Here is a 16,156-nt window from a genome sequence, read left to right as displayed (position 1 = left end):
ACAGAGAAGACAAGCCTCGATTAAGGAATTTAATAAAGCAATGAGCAACCCACTCCTACCCCTACACCAGACTCTCATAAACCCACCTAGTCTTCGCCTCAAATCTAGAAAGCATCTCTGGTCTAGACGAACTCTCTTCAGCTGCGCTGCCATCAATATCTGACATATGGAGAGAATACTGGTCCAACAATCTCCCAACAAATGGCTTTCTGGTAGAAGATCCCTGTGCTCCGCAGCCTGGTTTTGATCTTCCTAGGAAGATTTGGTCATCCATAAACAGGATCAGAACTTGCCAGGACAGATGTGGCTATCTTCTACATAAATGGGGGCTGTCAGATCACCCTTATTGTGATTGTATTCCCGTGGCTCAGACAATTACTCATATTGTGTACGACTGCCCAAGGCGCCAATTTCAACAGTGGTGGCCTACAGAACATCCACAAGGTGACGGATGAGGCCTTGAATTAGCTTTCCAGCCTGGACCTTGACCTGTAGTTGGTATGATGGTGGTGGTGGTTATGGAGGAAACAAAAGATCACGGTCCTGTCTCACCATGAAGATGTTATTCTTGTAGTTACTCGCACAGTCCTCGTCATAGTATCAGCAGAACTCCTCCTCATGATAGAAGATGATAATACAGTGTGAAATGGGCCTCCTCTAATGGATCAAGATTTCTCACACAAGACACAACTGCTCTCTACTTAAACCTCAGATACAGCTACTTTTATGTTGTGAAGTGTTGTGAGAACATGCAGCCTTGTCATACTTGGTGCGGCAGGACGATAATTGCCCCTGGCTTAATTATGACAAGTTACTTTTGCTTTATATTTTTAAAAAAAAAGGAAAGACTTAGAAAGCAGGTTGTGCCTTTTATGTAATGAACTTTTATATGTTAAGATTTTCATCATTTGTTATTGGAAATTGTGACTGCACTTTTCACTTACCAGTTTTCATGTAGCCATCAGCATAAATAAATAAATAAATAATCACCCTCCATGAAAAGAAACCACTCCTCACCCTCTTGCTCATAGCTCTCTTTCGTAACTTCCAGGGATGGTATATTGTCATCGCTCATTCCCTTTGTTCCACCAAGTGAAAGAACTCCCCAGCGTCAACTCTGTAACTGCCTCTCAACAGTTTAAAGTCTCGATTATATCGCCTCTCCTTCTATCAACCAAACGCTGCAGTCCACATTCCTTCAGCCGATTCTCATATTCACATTGTACAGTCTGATTCACATTATACAGTCATCAAACCATCTTTGTCATCCGTCTTTGTACCCTTTCCACAGTTAATTTATCCAAATCAAATCGTGGAACCAAATCTGAGAACAATAGTCTAAGTGTGGTCTGATCAGAGACTTATACAATGGAATGATGACCCTTTTATCTCTGCAGGTCAGTGTATTTCTCATAATTGCAGCAATCCTCTGGGTTACCTTCACCACCTTTGCAACATGCTCCCTGAATTTCAGTTTTCTATCAATCATCACCCCCAGATCTCTTGTCTCCCCCTACTTCCTCCAGTACAGCTCCTACAATCAAGTATGCAGTCTCCCATCGATGTACCCCAAACTTCAAGACTTTACATTTTGCTGCATTAAACCGAATGCCCATTCATTTGCCCATCTGTCTAGTTTATTAAAATCTTCTTACAGGGCTGCTGCATCTGCACTATTACTAATAACCCTTCCCAGCTTCACATCATCTGCAAAAAACTGAATATTCCCCTGCAATCCATTGACAATGTCATTGATATAAAGATTAAACAATATAGGTCCCAGTATTGAGCCCTATAGGACCATATTTATAACCTTCTGCCTCAATGATACTGCCCCACCATACACAACTCTCTGATACCTATCAGACAACTGGAATCCTGAATCCAGTTGACTAACACAACATCTAAACCCATGTACTGCAACTTAAGTATCAGCTTATCATGTGGAAGCCCATCAAATGCCTTTGCAAAATCCAAAAAAATGGCAGTACATGTCTTTCCCTCATCAAATGCTCTTGTCAATTTATTGTAAAAGGCAATCATATTACTAAAGCAAGAGTACCCCTTAACAAATCCATGTTGATTCTCACAGATAACATTTACCCTTATCTGCCCAATTCTGTACATGGTCTTTCACTAATTTCTCCAAGACCTTAACAACTACTGATGACACACAAACTGGCCAATAATTAGACACTTCCAGTCTGCTACCGCCCTTATGCAATGGCACTATCTTACCTTCTTTCTATTCCCTAGGTACCTTTCCTGTAGCCAGACTTTCATTGAAAAGCCAGGTCAACAGAGCTGTTAGTTCTTTAGCACACATTCTCTCAAAACCTGTGGTGAAATATCATCCAGTCCCACAGCTTTACTGACATCCAGGGTACTCAGTATTTGGAACACACTCTCCTCTTGCACCTCTAAACCTTGAACCTGCCCTATCCCTCTAGTATTAAAACCTATTTCTCCAGGATGAAATACTCCAATAAAGTGTACATTGAACAACTCCACTATGTCCTCTGCATCAGTCACTCTATTCTCATTTTTATCCCACAATGTCATTCTTCCACAATAATTTCTCCTCCTACTGGCCACAGAGCTAAAAATTTCCCTAGGATTATCTTTGGGGCCAATCTCTTCTCAAATTCCAGTTTTGCCTTCCTCACCATACTAGTCACTCTCCTGGCCTGAGTCATATTCTTCATGCATCTGTTCTCCATCCCTCTCCTTATATCTCTTCCATAATCTATTTTTCACCTGCAGTCCTGTTTGATATTGTTTGTCATCCACTTTACATTAAATTGTGTTCTCTTCTTCTTCACTCATGGAATACAGCTTACTATTGCTGCTAACAAATATTCCTTCACAATTTCCCAAGCACTAATGATATCTCACCCTTCCAATTCCCCCCTCCATGGAACTGTCCTAAGTTGATATCTAAGACTATTATTTCTGGATAATGTTAGTAAATATGGTTTTAATGCCAACATGAAGGTAGACAAAGCAATTGGCGAATGAATCCTAAATGCGTCACGATGTTAAAAGTTTAAAGAGAAATAGATGATGATTTTATTAACCCTAAAATTCACTTTATTGAGAGCATCATGAAGAGAAAAAAATAACCACTGTTCAGTCATTTTTTGATAATTTTGTATGGAATGTTGAATGAATTAAACATTTTGTTCCTCTATTTTCATGTACTATTTATACTTTATTATATTACATTTCATTAAGAATTACATACTGTAATACATTTTGTAAGTGCATCCTGTGAATAAATCTAAAAGAAATAACCTTTAAAACATGTTAGTGCACTACTTCATATATGCTGTGTAAACACATATGAAATAATATGCTATTAATGGGAGAGGCAATCCAACAAAATATACAGAGGTTCAGAAAATTATTAAATACGAGATGAAAGAAGCAAAAGAAATCAGGATGAATGAAAAATGTAAAGAAATAGAAATTTTACAGGAAAAGCATGACAATTTTAATCTACACAAAAAGATGAAAGAGACCTCAGGTATATGTAAGAAAAAACAATTCTGTATCCTTCGAAACAAAAAGGGAGAAATTATATCCAAAAAAGGGTGACAAAATACAAGAATGGTTGATATAGAACTCTTTACTGATAACAGACAGAACCCAGAAAATACTTATGAACATATGGAAGGTCCATGCATTCTAAAATCAGAGGTAGAATGTGCACTAAACTCAGCTAAAAATGGTAAAGCCCTAGGACCAGCTAGAATACCAGCAGAAATAGTAAAGTTAGTAATTTTGTGTGGTGCAGTTGGAACGATCGTGGTCCGGCGTTAATTTTACATCGCTCATTGGTATAGGGGTATGATTCTCGCTTAGGGTGCGAGAGGTCCCAGGTTCAAATCCCGGACAAGCCCGCATCTTTTCAATTTTGGAGCATGTGGCGGTGAATTTGAGCTGTGCAGAAGAAAGTGTTTATTAATCGGTGAATAGTCCGCTTTTACACCCGTTTTTCTACGTTTTTGAGTGCTAAATTGTTTCTCTGAATACGAGTGTACTTCAGTGGTTGTTTTTTGGAAGTTAGTTGCTGTCGCGATATAATATATTTTGGTACCGTCGGAATCCAACGCGTAACGGTGGAAGACAAAATGAAGCTAAGCTACTGTATTTAGTTATATTTCATTTTATTTAATTATATTTAGTACTTAAATGTTCTGATGTTTGTACTTTTTTTTCCTCTTATTTATTAATTGAATAATTATTAAAGATTACGCTACGCGGCAGTAAGGAATGATGGTGGATTCAGCAGCAGTTGCAAGTGGCGTAACGCCAAGTCCTCCGCCATTTAAGAACTCAATTATTAGCAATATCATAAGGGACCTTGTGGCATGCAGTACTTGCGGCATGTATGCGTCTCGGGAATTACATATGTGGCTTGTTAAAGAGAGTGGATAGCGTATGTGCGCAAAATGCAGGCAGTTGGAGGAAATAAGTACATTAGATATATCGATATCCGACTTTGTTGCTCCAGGAACGGGGAATGAATGTAGGAAGACAAGTAGTATTATAGGAGAGAATGAGAAAATAATAGTTGATAGTGTGGAAGGTGTGAGTGACTGTGGAAGTTTAGGAGATGGTTTTGTTTGGGAGAGTGAATTTAGATTAAGAGTGACTGACCCGCAGAGGGAGATAGATGAGTTGAAAGAGGAGGTGGAATGTCTTGTGAATGAGAGCAGAAGTATGAAAGATAAGATTAGGAGAATGGAAGAGATAAATGCAAGGTGAATCAGAGTAGGAGAGAGAGAGAATTTAGGGAGTATGAGTGAGAGGTATGGGGATGCTAGAAGAGGAGAGAATGGAAACAGTAGAAGAGAGGGAATGAGAGAGAGGTATGGGAATGCTAGCAGATGAGAGGATGGAAACAGTAGGAGAGACGGAATGAGAGAGAGATATGGAAGTGCTAGAAGAGGAGAGAATGGAAACGGTAGGAGAGATGGAATGAGAGAGAGGTATGGGAATGCTAGAAGATGAGCAAATGGAAACAGTAGTAGGAGAGACAGAATGAGAGAGGGAATATGGAAGTGCTAGAAGTGGAGAAAATGGAAACAGTAGGAGAGAGGGAATGAGATAGATGTATGGGAGTGCTAGAAGAGGAGAGAATGGAAACAGTAGAAGAGAGAGGTATGGGAATGAAAGAAGAGGAGAGAATGGAAACAATAGGAGCGAGGGAATGGTAAGAGGTATAATGTATGGCGACTCAATGATCCGTGGTGTTCAAGATAGGATGCGTGAGGAGTGTTTGCCAGGAGGAACAATAGAAAGAGTGGCTATGGCAATTAAGAGAGGTGAAAGGGTGGATGAGATGATTGTGATGGTAGGAACGAATGACTTGAGTGGTAATGTAAGTCAGGCAGCGAGAGATATGAGATTTTTGCTTGAGACTGTACGGAAGAAGACAGAGAGAGGAAAAATAGTGGGCGTGTTGCCTAGGTATGATAATGATGAGCTGAGCAGAAGAGCGGTGATATTGAATGGCATAATAGTGAGAATGTGTGACAAGAGAGGACTGGTATATGTGGATACTTGGAGTGCGTTTGAGGAAAGAGAGGAGTTGTATGCAAGAGACCGTTTACATTTGAATGAGGAAGGACGTAGGCATCTGGAGAGATTGCTGTTCTGAACGAGTCAGTGTGTCCCAGGGAGGATGATAGCAGGGGTGGCCTCTTGTGGGAATGGATACTTGGGAGAAGGGAGACAATGTCAGGTAACACTGAGCCCAGTGGAGTCTAGAAGGGATAATGTTGGGTATAGAAACAATGGCATTTATATGCTGTATACTAATGCCAGGAGTATCCGGAATAAGGGAGAGGAATTGGTGGCGCAGATAGCATCAGCCTGGCCAAAAATTATTGTGATCACTGAGACATCGTTGACACAAGAGGATATAACAACAGGAATAGAAGTCGCTGGGTATAGCATTTTTCGTCAGGATAGGAGGGGAAAGCATGGTGGTGGGGTGCTGTTTATGATAAGTGATGACCTACGTCCTCTAAGAGTGGAGAATTTGGAAGGAAGTGAGACAAATGATTTTGAGAGCATATGGTGTGAGGTAGAGGTAGGCAAGACAGGATATTTAGTGGGGTGTTGCTACAGATCCAGGAGAACAGAGGATAGGGACCAGGAGATGTTTAGACAGCTTAGTTTGGCAAGAAGAATGATTGTTATGGGAGATTTTAACTTCAGTAGTATAAATTGGAGAGAGGAAGATGCATGTAGCAACAGGGGAATGGAATTTCTAGAATTCTTGAGGGACAAATGTCTTAGGCAACATGTAACAGAGGGAACAAGAGATTCAAAAATTTTGGATTTGGTTATAGCATCAGAAGAGTTGATAATAACTGAGTTGACGTCTCTCCCACCAGTTGGAGAGAGCGACCATATGGTGTTGACTTGGAAAATGAATAGACATGCAGGAGTATCAAAGAGACGGGAACTTATGTGGAATTATAAGGCAGGTGATTATAAGAGTCTTAGACGTCAACTTCAGGAAGTTTCATGGAGGGAGGAATTGGAAGGCCGGGATATCACCAGTGTGTGGGAAATTGTGAAAGAATATTTGTTATCAGCAATGGTAAGTTGTATACCACGAGTGAAGAAGAGGAGGTAATTTGGAGTAAAGTGGATGACAAACAATATTAAACAGGAATTGCATGCGAAAAAGAGTCTATGGAAGAGATATAAGGAGACAGGTGAAGAGATGCATGAGGAATATAAGACACAGGCCAGAAGAGTGACTAGTGTGGTAAGGAAAGCGAAACTGGAATATGGGAGGAGATTGGCCCTAAGATCCAAAGAAAATCCTAGGGAATTTTTTAGCTATGTGGCCAGTAGGAGGAGAAATGACTGTGGAAGAATGATATCGTGGGATAAAAATGGGAATAGAGTGACTGATGCAGAGGACATAGTGGAATTGTTCAATGAACACTTTATTGGAGTATTTCATCCTAGAGGAGTCAATTTTAATGCTAGAGGGATAGGACTGGTATGAGGTCTGGAGGTACAGGAGGAGAGTGTGTTTCAGATACTGAGTACTCTGGATGTCAGTAAAGCTGTGGGACTGGATGGTATTTTGCCACGACTTTTGAGAGAATGTGCTAGGGAATTGACAGTACCTTTAACCTAGCTTTTCAATGAAAGTCTAGCTTTGGCAAAGGTGCCCAGGGAATGGAAGGAAGGTAAGATAGTGCCATTGCATAAGGGTGGTAACAGACTGGAAGTGTCTAATTATAGGCCAGTCTGTGTGTCATCAGTAGTTAGTAAGATCTTGGAGAAAGTAGTGAGGGACCGTATACAGCATTGGGCAGATGAGGGTAATGTTATCTGTGAGAATCAACATGGATTTGTGAAAGGATGCTCTTGTTTTAGCAATATGCTAGCCTTTTATAATAAAGTTACAAGAACATTAGATGGGGGAAAGGCATATACTGCAATTTTCTTAGACTTGGCGAAGGCATTTGACAGGGTGCCACATGATAAGCTGATATTTAAGTTGCAGCACATGGGTCTGGATGTCAGATTGGTCAACTGGATTCAGGATTGGCTGTCTGATAGGTATCAGAGAGTTGTGTATGGTGGAGCAGTTTCCAGTAGGCAGAGGGTTACAAGTGGGGTCCCACAGGGCTCAGTACTAGGACCTATATTGTTTAACCTTTATATCAATGACATAGCCAGTGGATTGAAGGGGGATATTCAGTTGTTTGCGGATGATGCAAAGCTGGGAAGGATTATTAGTAATAGTGCAGATGTGGTAGCCCTGCAAGAGGATTTAAATAAGCTAGATAGATGGGCAAATTAATGGGGGTGTCAGTTTAATGCAGCAAAATGTAAGGTCTTGAGGTTTGGGAAACATCGATGGGATGCTGCATACTCTATGGGAGGAGTTATACTGGAGGAAGTAGGGGAGACAAGAGATCTGGGGTTGATGATTGATAGAAACCTGAAGTTTAGGGGACATATTGCAAAGGTGGTGAAGGTAACACAGAGGATTGCTGCTATTATGAGAAGGACACTGACCTGCAGAGATAAGAGGTTTATCATTCCGTTGTATAAGTCTCTGATCAGACCACACTTGGACTGTTGTTCTCAGATTTGGTCCCCAGGATTTGAAGGGGATAAATTAACTGTGGAAAGGATACAAAGACGGATGACAAAGATGGTTTCAGGACTGTACAAGGATAGTTATGAGGATCGGCTGAGAGAATGTGGACTGCAATGGTTTGGTGGATAGAAGAAGGAGAGGTGATATGATTGAGACTTTTAAACTGTTGAGAGGTGGTTACAGTGTTGACACTGGGGAGTTCTTTCGCTTGGTCGATCAGCGGGAAGGAATGATGACAAGAGGCCATCCCTGGAAGTTACAAAAGGAAACTGTGAGCAAGAGGGTAAGGAGTGGTTTCTTTGTGTGGAGGGTGGTTGAGCCGTGGAATGCATTGCCTGATGGAGTGGTGGGAGCGAGAACGGTCAGTGAGTTTAAAGAGTGGTATGATAGACTTTGTGTTTCTCAGGGGGGGGACCTCCCCTCAGTGAGTCTTGACAGACTTTATGTCTTAGGAAGGACCTCCCTCGATGAGTCTTTTGACTCCTTGGAGGCCTGAATAATAATAATTAGAATAATAATATTAGAAGGTGACAACATTAACATATTAGTAAAGCTATTTAATAAGATGTATGATACAGGCATAATCCCTCAAGACTGGTTACAGTCGACCTTTATCATGCTACCTAAAAAAGTAAATGCGAAAACTTGTAATGACTATAGAATGATCAGCCTAATGAGTCACGTTCTCAAAATGTTTCTGAAAATAATTCAAAAAAGAATATACAGAAAATGTGAAGACACCATCAGTGATACCCAATTCAGCTTTAGAAATGGCTTGGGAGCAAGAGAGGCCCTTTTCTGTTCTCAGATCTTATTTCAAAAATGTATTGACCAAAACAAGGTAATATTCATTTGCTTCATCGACTTCGAGAAAGCATTTGACAAAGTCCAACATGCTAAAATGATTGTACTATTAAAAAGAATTGGATTAGATGGTAAAGACATCAGGATCATTGAAAACTTATATTGGAACCAAAAGGCATCTGTTCAAGTTGATGATATTATTACAGACTCCATTAACATCAAACGAAGAGTAAGGCAAGGATGTGTGCTGTCACCTCTTCTTTTTAACATCTACTCAGAAGCCATATTTCAAAAAGTCTGGGAAGGAAGAAAGGAAGGGATTAGTGTAAATGGTGAAATCATCAGTAACATTCGATATGCCGATGATACAGCTCTTCTGGCTGACAATATTCAGGATCTTCAAAATCGTTTGGAACTAATAAACGAAGAGAGTGAAAAAATGGGATTAAAAATAAATATCACCAAAACTAAATTCATGGTCATAAGTAAGAAAACAATTCTTAATTTAGCACTTTCTTTAAATAGGAAATAAATAGAAAGAGTGGCAAAGTTTAAATATCTCAGATGCTGGTTAAATGAAGATGCAATCCAGAAATGGAAATAAAAGTTAGAATTGAAATGGCAAGAAAAAATTTTCTCTTGATGAAATCAACACTGTGTAACCGCAGTTTAAACCTAGAGCTTAGAGTATGCATGGTTAAATGCTATGTATGGTCTGTACTGCTGTACAGTGCAGAAACTTGGACCTTAAAAACAACATCAATAAAAAGACTTAAGCCTTTGAGATGTGGTTATACAGACGAATGTTAAAAATCCCATGGACAGCAAAAACGTCCAATCAGGAAGTACTGGAACAAATGGGGAAATCACATGAACTTTTAGATACAATAAATAGAAGGAAAACTGCATATCTTGGTCACCTACTTCGTAATGAAAAATATAAGATACTTCAACTGATTATAAAAGGGAAGATAAATGGAAGAAGAGAACAAGGAAGACGAAGAAAATCTTGGCTGGCAGACATCAGACAGTGGACTGGTATGAACTCTGAGAGACTGCTCAGAGTAGCTGAGAATCGCTCAAAATTTGCCAAGGTGGTCGCCGACCTCTGATAGGAGATGGCACTCAAAGAAGAAGAATGGGAGAGGGGTTAGATCTCACTTATGTAAAATTTGAGTTGTGTAAATTTTGAAGTTTTCCTTCTCTTATATAGCTGAAGACTGTCTATATTTGTAGACAATGTCATATCTTCAGTTAAATTGATCCCAGTATAATTAATACGACATGTTACACAATAATGGCTTCCAAACAGACCCTTGATACCAGTGGTAACTTTCTTCTTCAGGATACCACACTACAAACACAATTTGCTGATGCCTGTCAAATGTTCAATCACTTATGCAATTCAATAATATAGTAAATAACCTCTTATATTTCAATTTAGTATCCAACTCATCAAAGGCCTTTGAAAAATCTCACCTTTTCTAATGTATTAATCACCATCCTGTAGCGTATAGATAAAACAGTAAAACATAACCTCCTTTTAACAAACCCATGCTGTCCATAATGGACAGCACTGCTATGATGAACCCAATTCTATACACTAGCTCTCCTTTCTCTAACTTCTTAACCACTGCTTTAGGATAAACGGGTTAGCTTATAATGTTTATCACCATTTTTCTGAAGTGGAAAATTTTTCATTCTTTCATGCCTTTGAGACTTGTTCTGCTGCAACTCTTGTTAAACAGAAACAGAATGGTTGTCATTAACTCCCTAGAACATTTCCTTAAGACATACAGTGATATGTCTTAAGGGAATCATCAAATTCTACTGCCTTATTGACATCAAGTTTACTTAATTCAAAATATACCTCTTACTTGCTCACCATTATGAGAATGTAATATCAAGATGCCATGCTTGTTAGAATGAAACACTGTGATAAATTACTCACTGAATGCCTCAATTAAATCCTCTGTGGTAGTCACTAATCTATCATATTCATCTATTAATGTCATTGTACCATAATCATTCTTTCTTTCTACTTGACACATATCAAAAGAATACTCTAGGACTTTTCATGCCTTGATTAGCTACTACTTGGTTGATAAGTAAAGCAAAAATTTTTGCTGTACTTATCAACCAAGTCAATCTTCCTTGCTGCTCTTTATATACTTGTCATGACACTGATTATGACCAATATTCATCTTCTGCTGCCTTCACAGTGCATTCTTCCAGCATGCTTAATCTCTTCATTCATTCATTGTACACCTACTTTATTCAGCCTTTTGGCACATGGAATACACTGCTACTATTAAATAGCTATTATTATTATTTCACCCTTCATGGAGTCAGTAAACTCATCGTGGGAAGGTCATTTAACTGACAACATATTTATCATAGTGATTCTTAAAATCCTTAACACAACATGCATTAGCAACACATTCTGATAATACATGCTGTTAAATGCTCTACCAAACAACATTTATCTTGGAAGTTTATTTTGCACTAGGTTAGACTATAATAAATTTAGTTTAACCCTTTATCCAAGTGTAAGCAAACAAAGTTTGCATCTGAAAATATCTTCAGGACTGAGGTAAGGTGGTACAACACTAGGAAACTCACAGCAAAGGTGGGCCAAGCTCTCATCACTCCTTGTTTCAGTATCTCCCATAATGCAAAGCACATCTCCTTACGTACATGTCAAAGTATACATGTCAAAGGACATGTATACTGCTATGCATTAACGGAAGGGCCACTACCTCAATAAAGGTCGAAACCAGTCTGGGTAGTGGCGCTTCCCTTAATGCATAGCAGTATACATGTCTGCAAGGAGATGTGCTTTGCATTATGGGAGATACTGAGACAAGGAGTGATGAGAGCTTGGTCCACCTTTGCTGTGAGTTTCCTAGTGTTGTACCACCTTACCTCAGTCCTGAAGATATTTTCAGGTGCAAACTTTGTTTGCTTGCACTTGGATAAAGGATTAAACTAAATTTATTTTAGCATTTATCTTCTTTCTGCAAACTATTCATTCCATACTATAGCTTCAAGCTGTCATGCTGTTCGTAATCACTGGGCTTCACATGGATAACAGCAAACTACAATGGCTTAAATATCTTATTTATTTTGTTCTTGTCTTTAATTCAACTAAACCAAAGATAGACAAATGTATATGTGCTATTTCAAGTGAACAACAACAGCAAGAAATTATATGAAACTGACAAAAAAAATTAAAACAAAGTTCTTAATACATAGATTATAATTATCAGCAAAACACTAACCAGATGCCTTGTAGAACTCACACATAATTTTCCATCTGCACCAGTACTAGCTAACAATGTATGACTAGAAGAAAGGGATAAATAACAATCTGAAACTGTATGTCCACTGGGATATGTATTCTCAGAAAGCAAAAGAGTATCCGACTCTTTCTGACTCTGTAATAAAATGAAAACAAGACTGATTAGAGTGCATACAGACTGGTTTCTATAAATGACAATAACACAGAAACTATATGATGAATTTTATGCAATTCAGTGAAAAGCAGTGTGATGTAGGATGTAAAAGAAATCCCCCCAAAAAACTGTAAATAAATAGTTTAACTCGGTAACAAATGGGTATATGAAAACAATTGTCAAAAACAAGGGGTCAAAATGAGATTGTCAGAGTGTCTCAATAAGAAATGTGGTTACCCATCACAGTAATACAGCACTCACAATATTGTTTCATAGTGATTATAATGGTGTCCAGAAGTTCAGTTTGTAATAACAACCATTGCTCCTGCAAAGCTCTCCTAAGACCATCAAGGTTTTTAAAGAAGGGGTTGAGAGCAGCAACACATCTACCTAGAGCTGAACATGCTTATTAGGATTAATGTCAGAAGACCTAGATGACCAGCCCATAGTACAATAGTCGCTTCTTGATGATATACACAGATATCTTCAGGATATTTTTGATGCTTTTATGCTGTGGCATAACTGCATATGCTGCTGACAGTACCACTCATTTACATACGATAACAAGACGTTTTTTACATAATGTACCTGACTTTTTCTCCTCCTCCCACAACTGTCTCTTAATTCCATAATTTATGGAAACCAGTGTAATTTCAAATGGTGGCAATTTTGTTCACAATGATCAAATGGTGATATTATCGTCATTTAAAAACTGTGAGTCTAAATTTTAAATGCTTACATTATAAACTATGTTAAGTGTAATTTAGAATACTGAAATTATATTAATTATACTGTGTGATGAAATGCCAATTCAATTATTTGTTGTTTGTTTTTACATAATAAAATATTTATTTACTTATTCCATTGCATACTGCACTAGCGTGAACTACATTTATTTGCAGTACACTTTAGTGTACTGCAAGTAAATATTTATGACCATATAATTTAAAAATAATAACATCTAAAACAATAGATCTAAACATCCATGCCTGCCATGGGCATGGATGTTTGTGATTGTCTTTGTAAATAATAGTGGTGGTGGTGGTCGGCAGTAGATGGCATTGGTGTAGTTGTGGTCAGTTGGTGGATTGAGTGGCAGTGACAGAGTTGTAGAGCAGGTACCCTCCCTCAATTAGTCCTTGGACTCCCTGGAGGTGTAATAATAATAATAATATACCATCAAGGAGTGTACAGGATATGATAGCACTACATGAAAAATTTACATCATTACCGACTTCCTATCTACAATTTTCCTCAAAATCAGTCTGTTTAATGCAGCAAAATGTAAGGTCTTGAGGTTTGGTAAACATCGATGGGATGCTGCATACTCTATGGGAGGAGTTATACTGGAGGAAGTAGGGGAGACAAGAGATCTGGGGTTGATGATTGATAGAAACCTGAAGTTTAGGGGACATATTGCAAAGGTGGTGAAGGTAACACAGAGGATTGCTGCTATTATGAGAAGGACACTGACCTGCAGAGATAAGAGGGTTATCATTCCATTGTATAAGTCTCTGATCAGACCACACTTGGACTATTGTTCTCAGATTTGGTCCCCAGGATTTGAAGGGGATAAATTAACTGTGGAAAGGATACAAAGACGGATGACAAAGATGGTTTCAGGACTGTACAAGGATAGTTATGAGGATCGGCTGAGAGAATGTGGACTGCAGAGTTTGGTGGATAGAAGAAGGAGAGGTGATATGATTGAGACTTTTAAACTGTTGAGAGGTGGTTACAGGGTTGACACTGGGGAGTTCTTTCGCTTGGTCGATCAGCGGGAAGGAGTGATGACAAGAGGCCATCCCTGGAAGTTACGAAAGGAAACTGTGAGCAAGAGGGTAAGGAGTGGTTTCTTTGTGTGGAGGGTGGTTGAGCCGTGGAATGCATTGCCTGATGGAGTGGTGGGAGCGAGAACGGTCAGTGAGTTTAAAGAGTGGTATGATAGATTTTGTGTTTCTCAGGGGGGGACCTCCCCTCAGTGAGTCTTGACAGACTTTATGTCTTAGGAAGGACCTCCCTCGATGAGTCTTTTGACTCCTTGGAGGCCTGAATAATAATAATAATAATAATAATAATAAATGTCAAGACTCCAATATTATCAGGTCTTATATTTCTGTCTTCTAAGGCACTTTTTACTGTATCAATCCACCTATATCTTGGTCTTCCTCTGGGTCTTTTTCCTGACAACCCAGCAGAGAACAATTGTTTTGCTAATCTTGCCTCTCCCATTATGCTTAAATGACTATACCACATGAGATTAGCTCTGCTAATGCATTCCTGGATGCTGACAATATCAAGTTCTTTCCTAAGTATCCTCGTTTTAAATATGATATTGCCATTGATGCCATCTGTTCATGCCCCCCCAATCTTTCTCAGGAGTCTGATATCTGCAGTCTCTAGTCTTCGGTCAAGTGTTTTACTTCTAACCCAGCTCTCAGATCCATAAGTTAAAATTGGTTTAAACACTGTCTTGTATACAGCTAATTTAATGTTTTGGCTAATTTCTCTCTTATTCCATTTATTAAGTTGACTTCCTACCATACCAGCTTTGTTGATTCTGTTGTCTATTTCCATATTTAACTTACCATCTTCACTAAAAATCATGCCTAAGTAGCTGAAATGTTTTACTTGTTCTAAAATTCTCCATTCACAATGCAGTTGATATTTTCAATGTTTCTGCCTATTTTCATTGTCTTTGTCTTTTAAATTCTGACCTTCATACCATATCTATTACAACAGTTATTCGATTAAATTATATATCTACCCTATATACAGGGGCAGCTCGTCTACAGGGACCATAGGGGCTGGGCCCCACCTATATTTGTATAACTAGCCCAATAATTGTAGTTTTAAAAATTATGTTTCTTGTAATTATTATTTTTTTATTTCCATCACGTTTTATTGTTTAATAAAAAAATTACTGTAGTATTTTGTGGCAATATTGTATAATGCGACTTAATATGGTCTCTGGGACCAGCCACGGCTGGCCCTATTTTATACATGTAGAACACAGGGCATGTATGAGGCAAGTGTACTAGCGATCGTGTTTGTTTACCGGGCGCAACGCTTATCTTGGGGCCAGTTTAGTCTCGCCCAGTCACTGCATTTGTACATAAATAGCTGGCGATTCTTTCATTGTCTTATTATTTATTCTCGTTGTTGATCTGTTTTATTGTTTTTAGTGTGTTTAATTATTGTTGTCGTTTTTTGTTATAATTTATTTTAAAGTTTAATTTTTTATTACTTCCATAAACAATGCATTTTAACTATGAACAAAATCAATAGTTTATTGGAAAAACGTTTCTCGTTCTTTCTCGGAATCTCGTTTAGACATTGATTTATAAAATAAATAATAGAAATAATAACTTTTTTGTTTTAACAATTAAAAAATGAAAACATTTTGCAGGGCAGCCAGCGGGAGTTGAACCAGCGTCTTTGGATTTCCGGTTCATTGCTCTGGTCCGTTGAGCTATGCTCACAACTGCAAATCTTTTGAGTTTTCATGTTATTAATATGTGAGTCCGTATATTTTACGTCCTAACAATTTTAAAAAATTAATAGCTCAATGCATCAGTGGATTCTGACTAAACATTATTGTAATAAAAATAATATTTATAAATCAATAATAGAACCCACTATATAAATATAAAAAAATTAAGTTGTTTTTGGCCCCTGGCCCCATCTGTTTCTATTGTCACCAGTCACCACTGACTGCTACTCTAAGTTTTCCTGCAGGATATCTGTATCCTTG

General features: G+C 38.4%; 1 protein-coding gene across 1 annotated transcript in view; it reads right to left on the bottom strand.

The window, feature by feature from the left end:
* LOC150110579 (cilia- and flagella-associated protein 43-like) overlaps nucleotides 1-16,156 on the bottom strand; it is a 609,434-nt gene that overhangs the window by 229,962 nt on the left and 363,316 nt on the right. The window contains exon 15 of the mRNA XM_090401881.1: nucleotides 12,229-12,384. Coding sequence (XP_090258007.1) covers nucleotides 12,229-12,384 — 156 coding nt within the window. The remainder of the gene's footprint in view (nucleotides 1-12,228; nucleotides 12,385-16,156) is intronic.

Source organism: Typopeltis vanoorti, chromosome 1 (genome assembly GCF_054136105.1).
Source record: "Typopeltis vanoorti isolate ZY-2024b chromosome 1, IOZ_Tvanoo_1.0, whole genome shotgun sequence".
NCBI lineage: Eukaryota > Metazoa > Arthropoda > Arachnida > Uropygi > Thelyphonidae > Typopeltis > Typopeltis vanoorti.
Note: the sequence above shows the minus strand (reverse complement) of the source record. Positions and strands in the feature narration are given on the sequence as shown.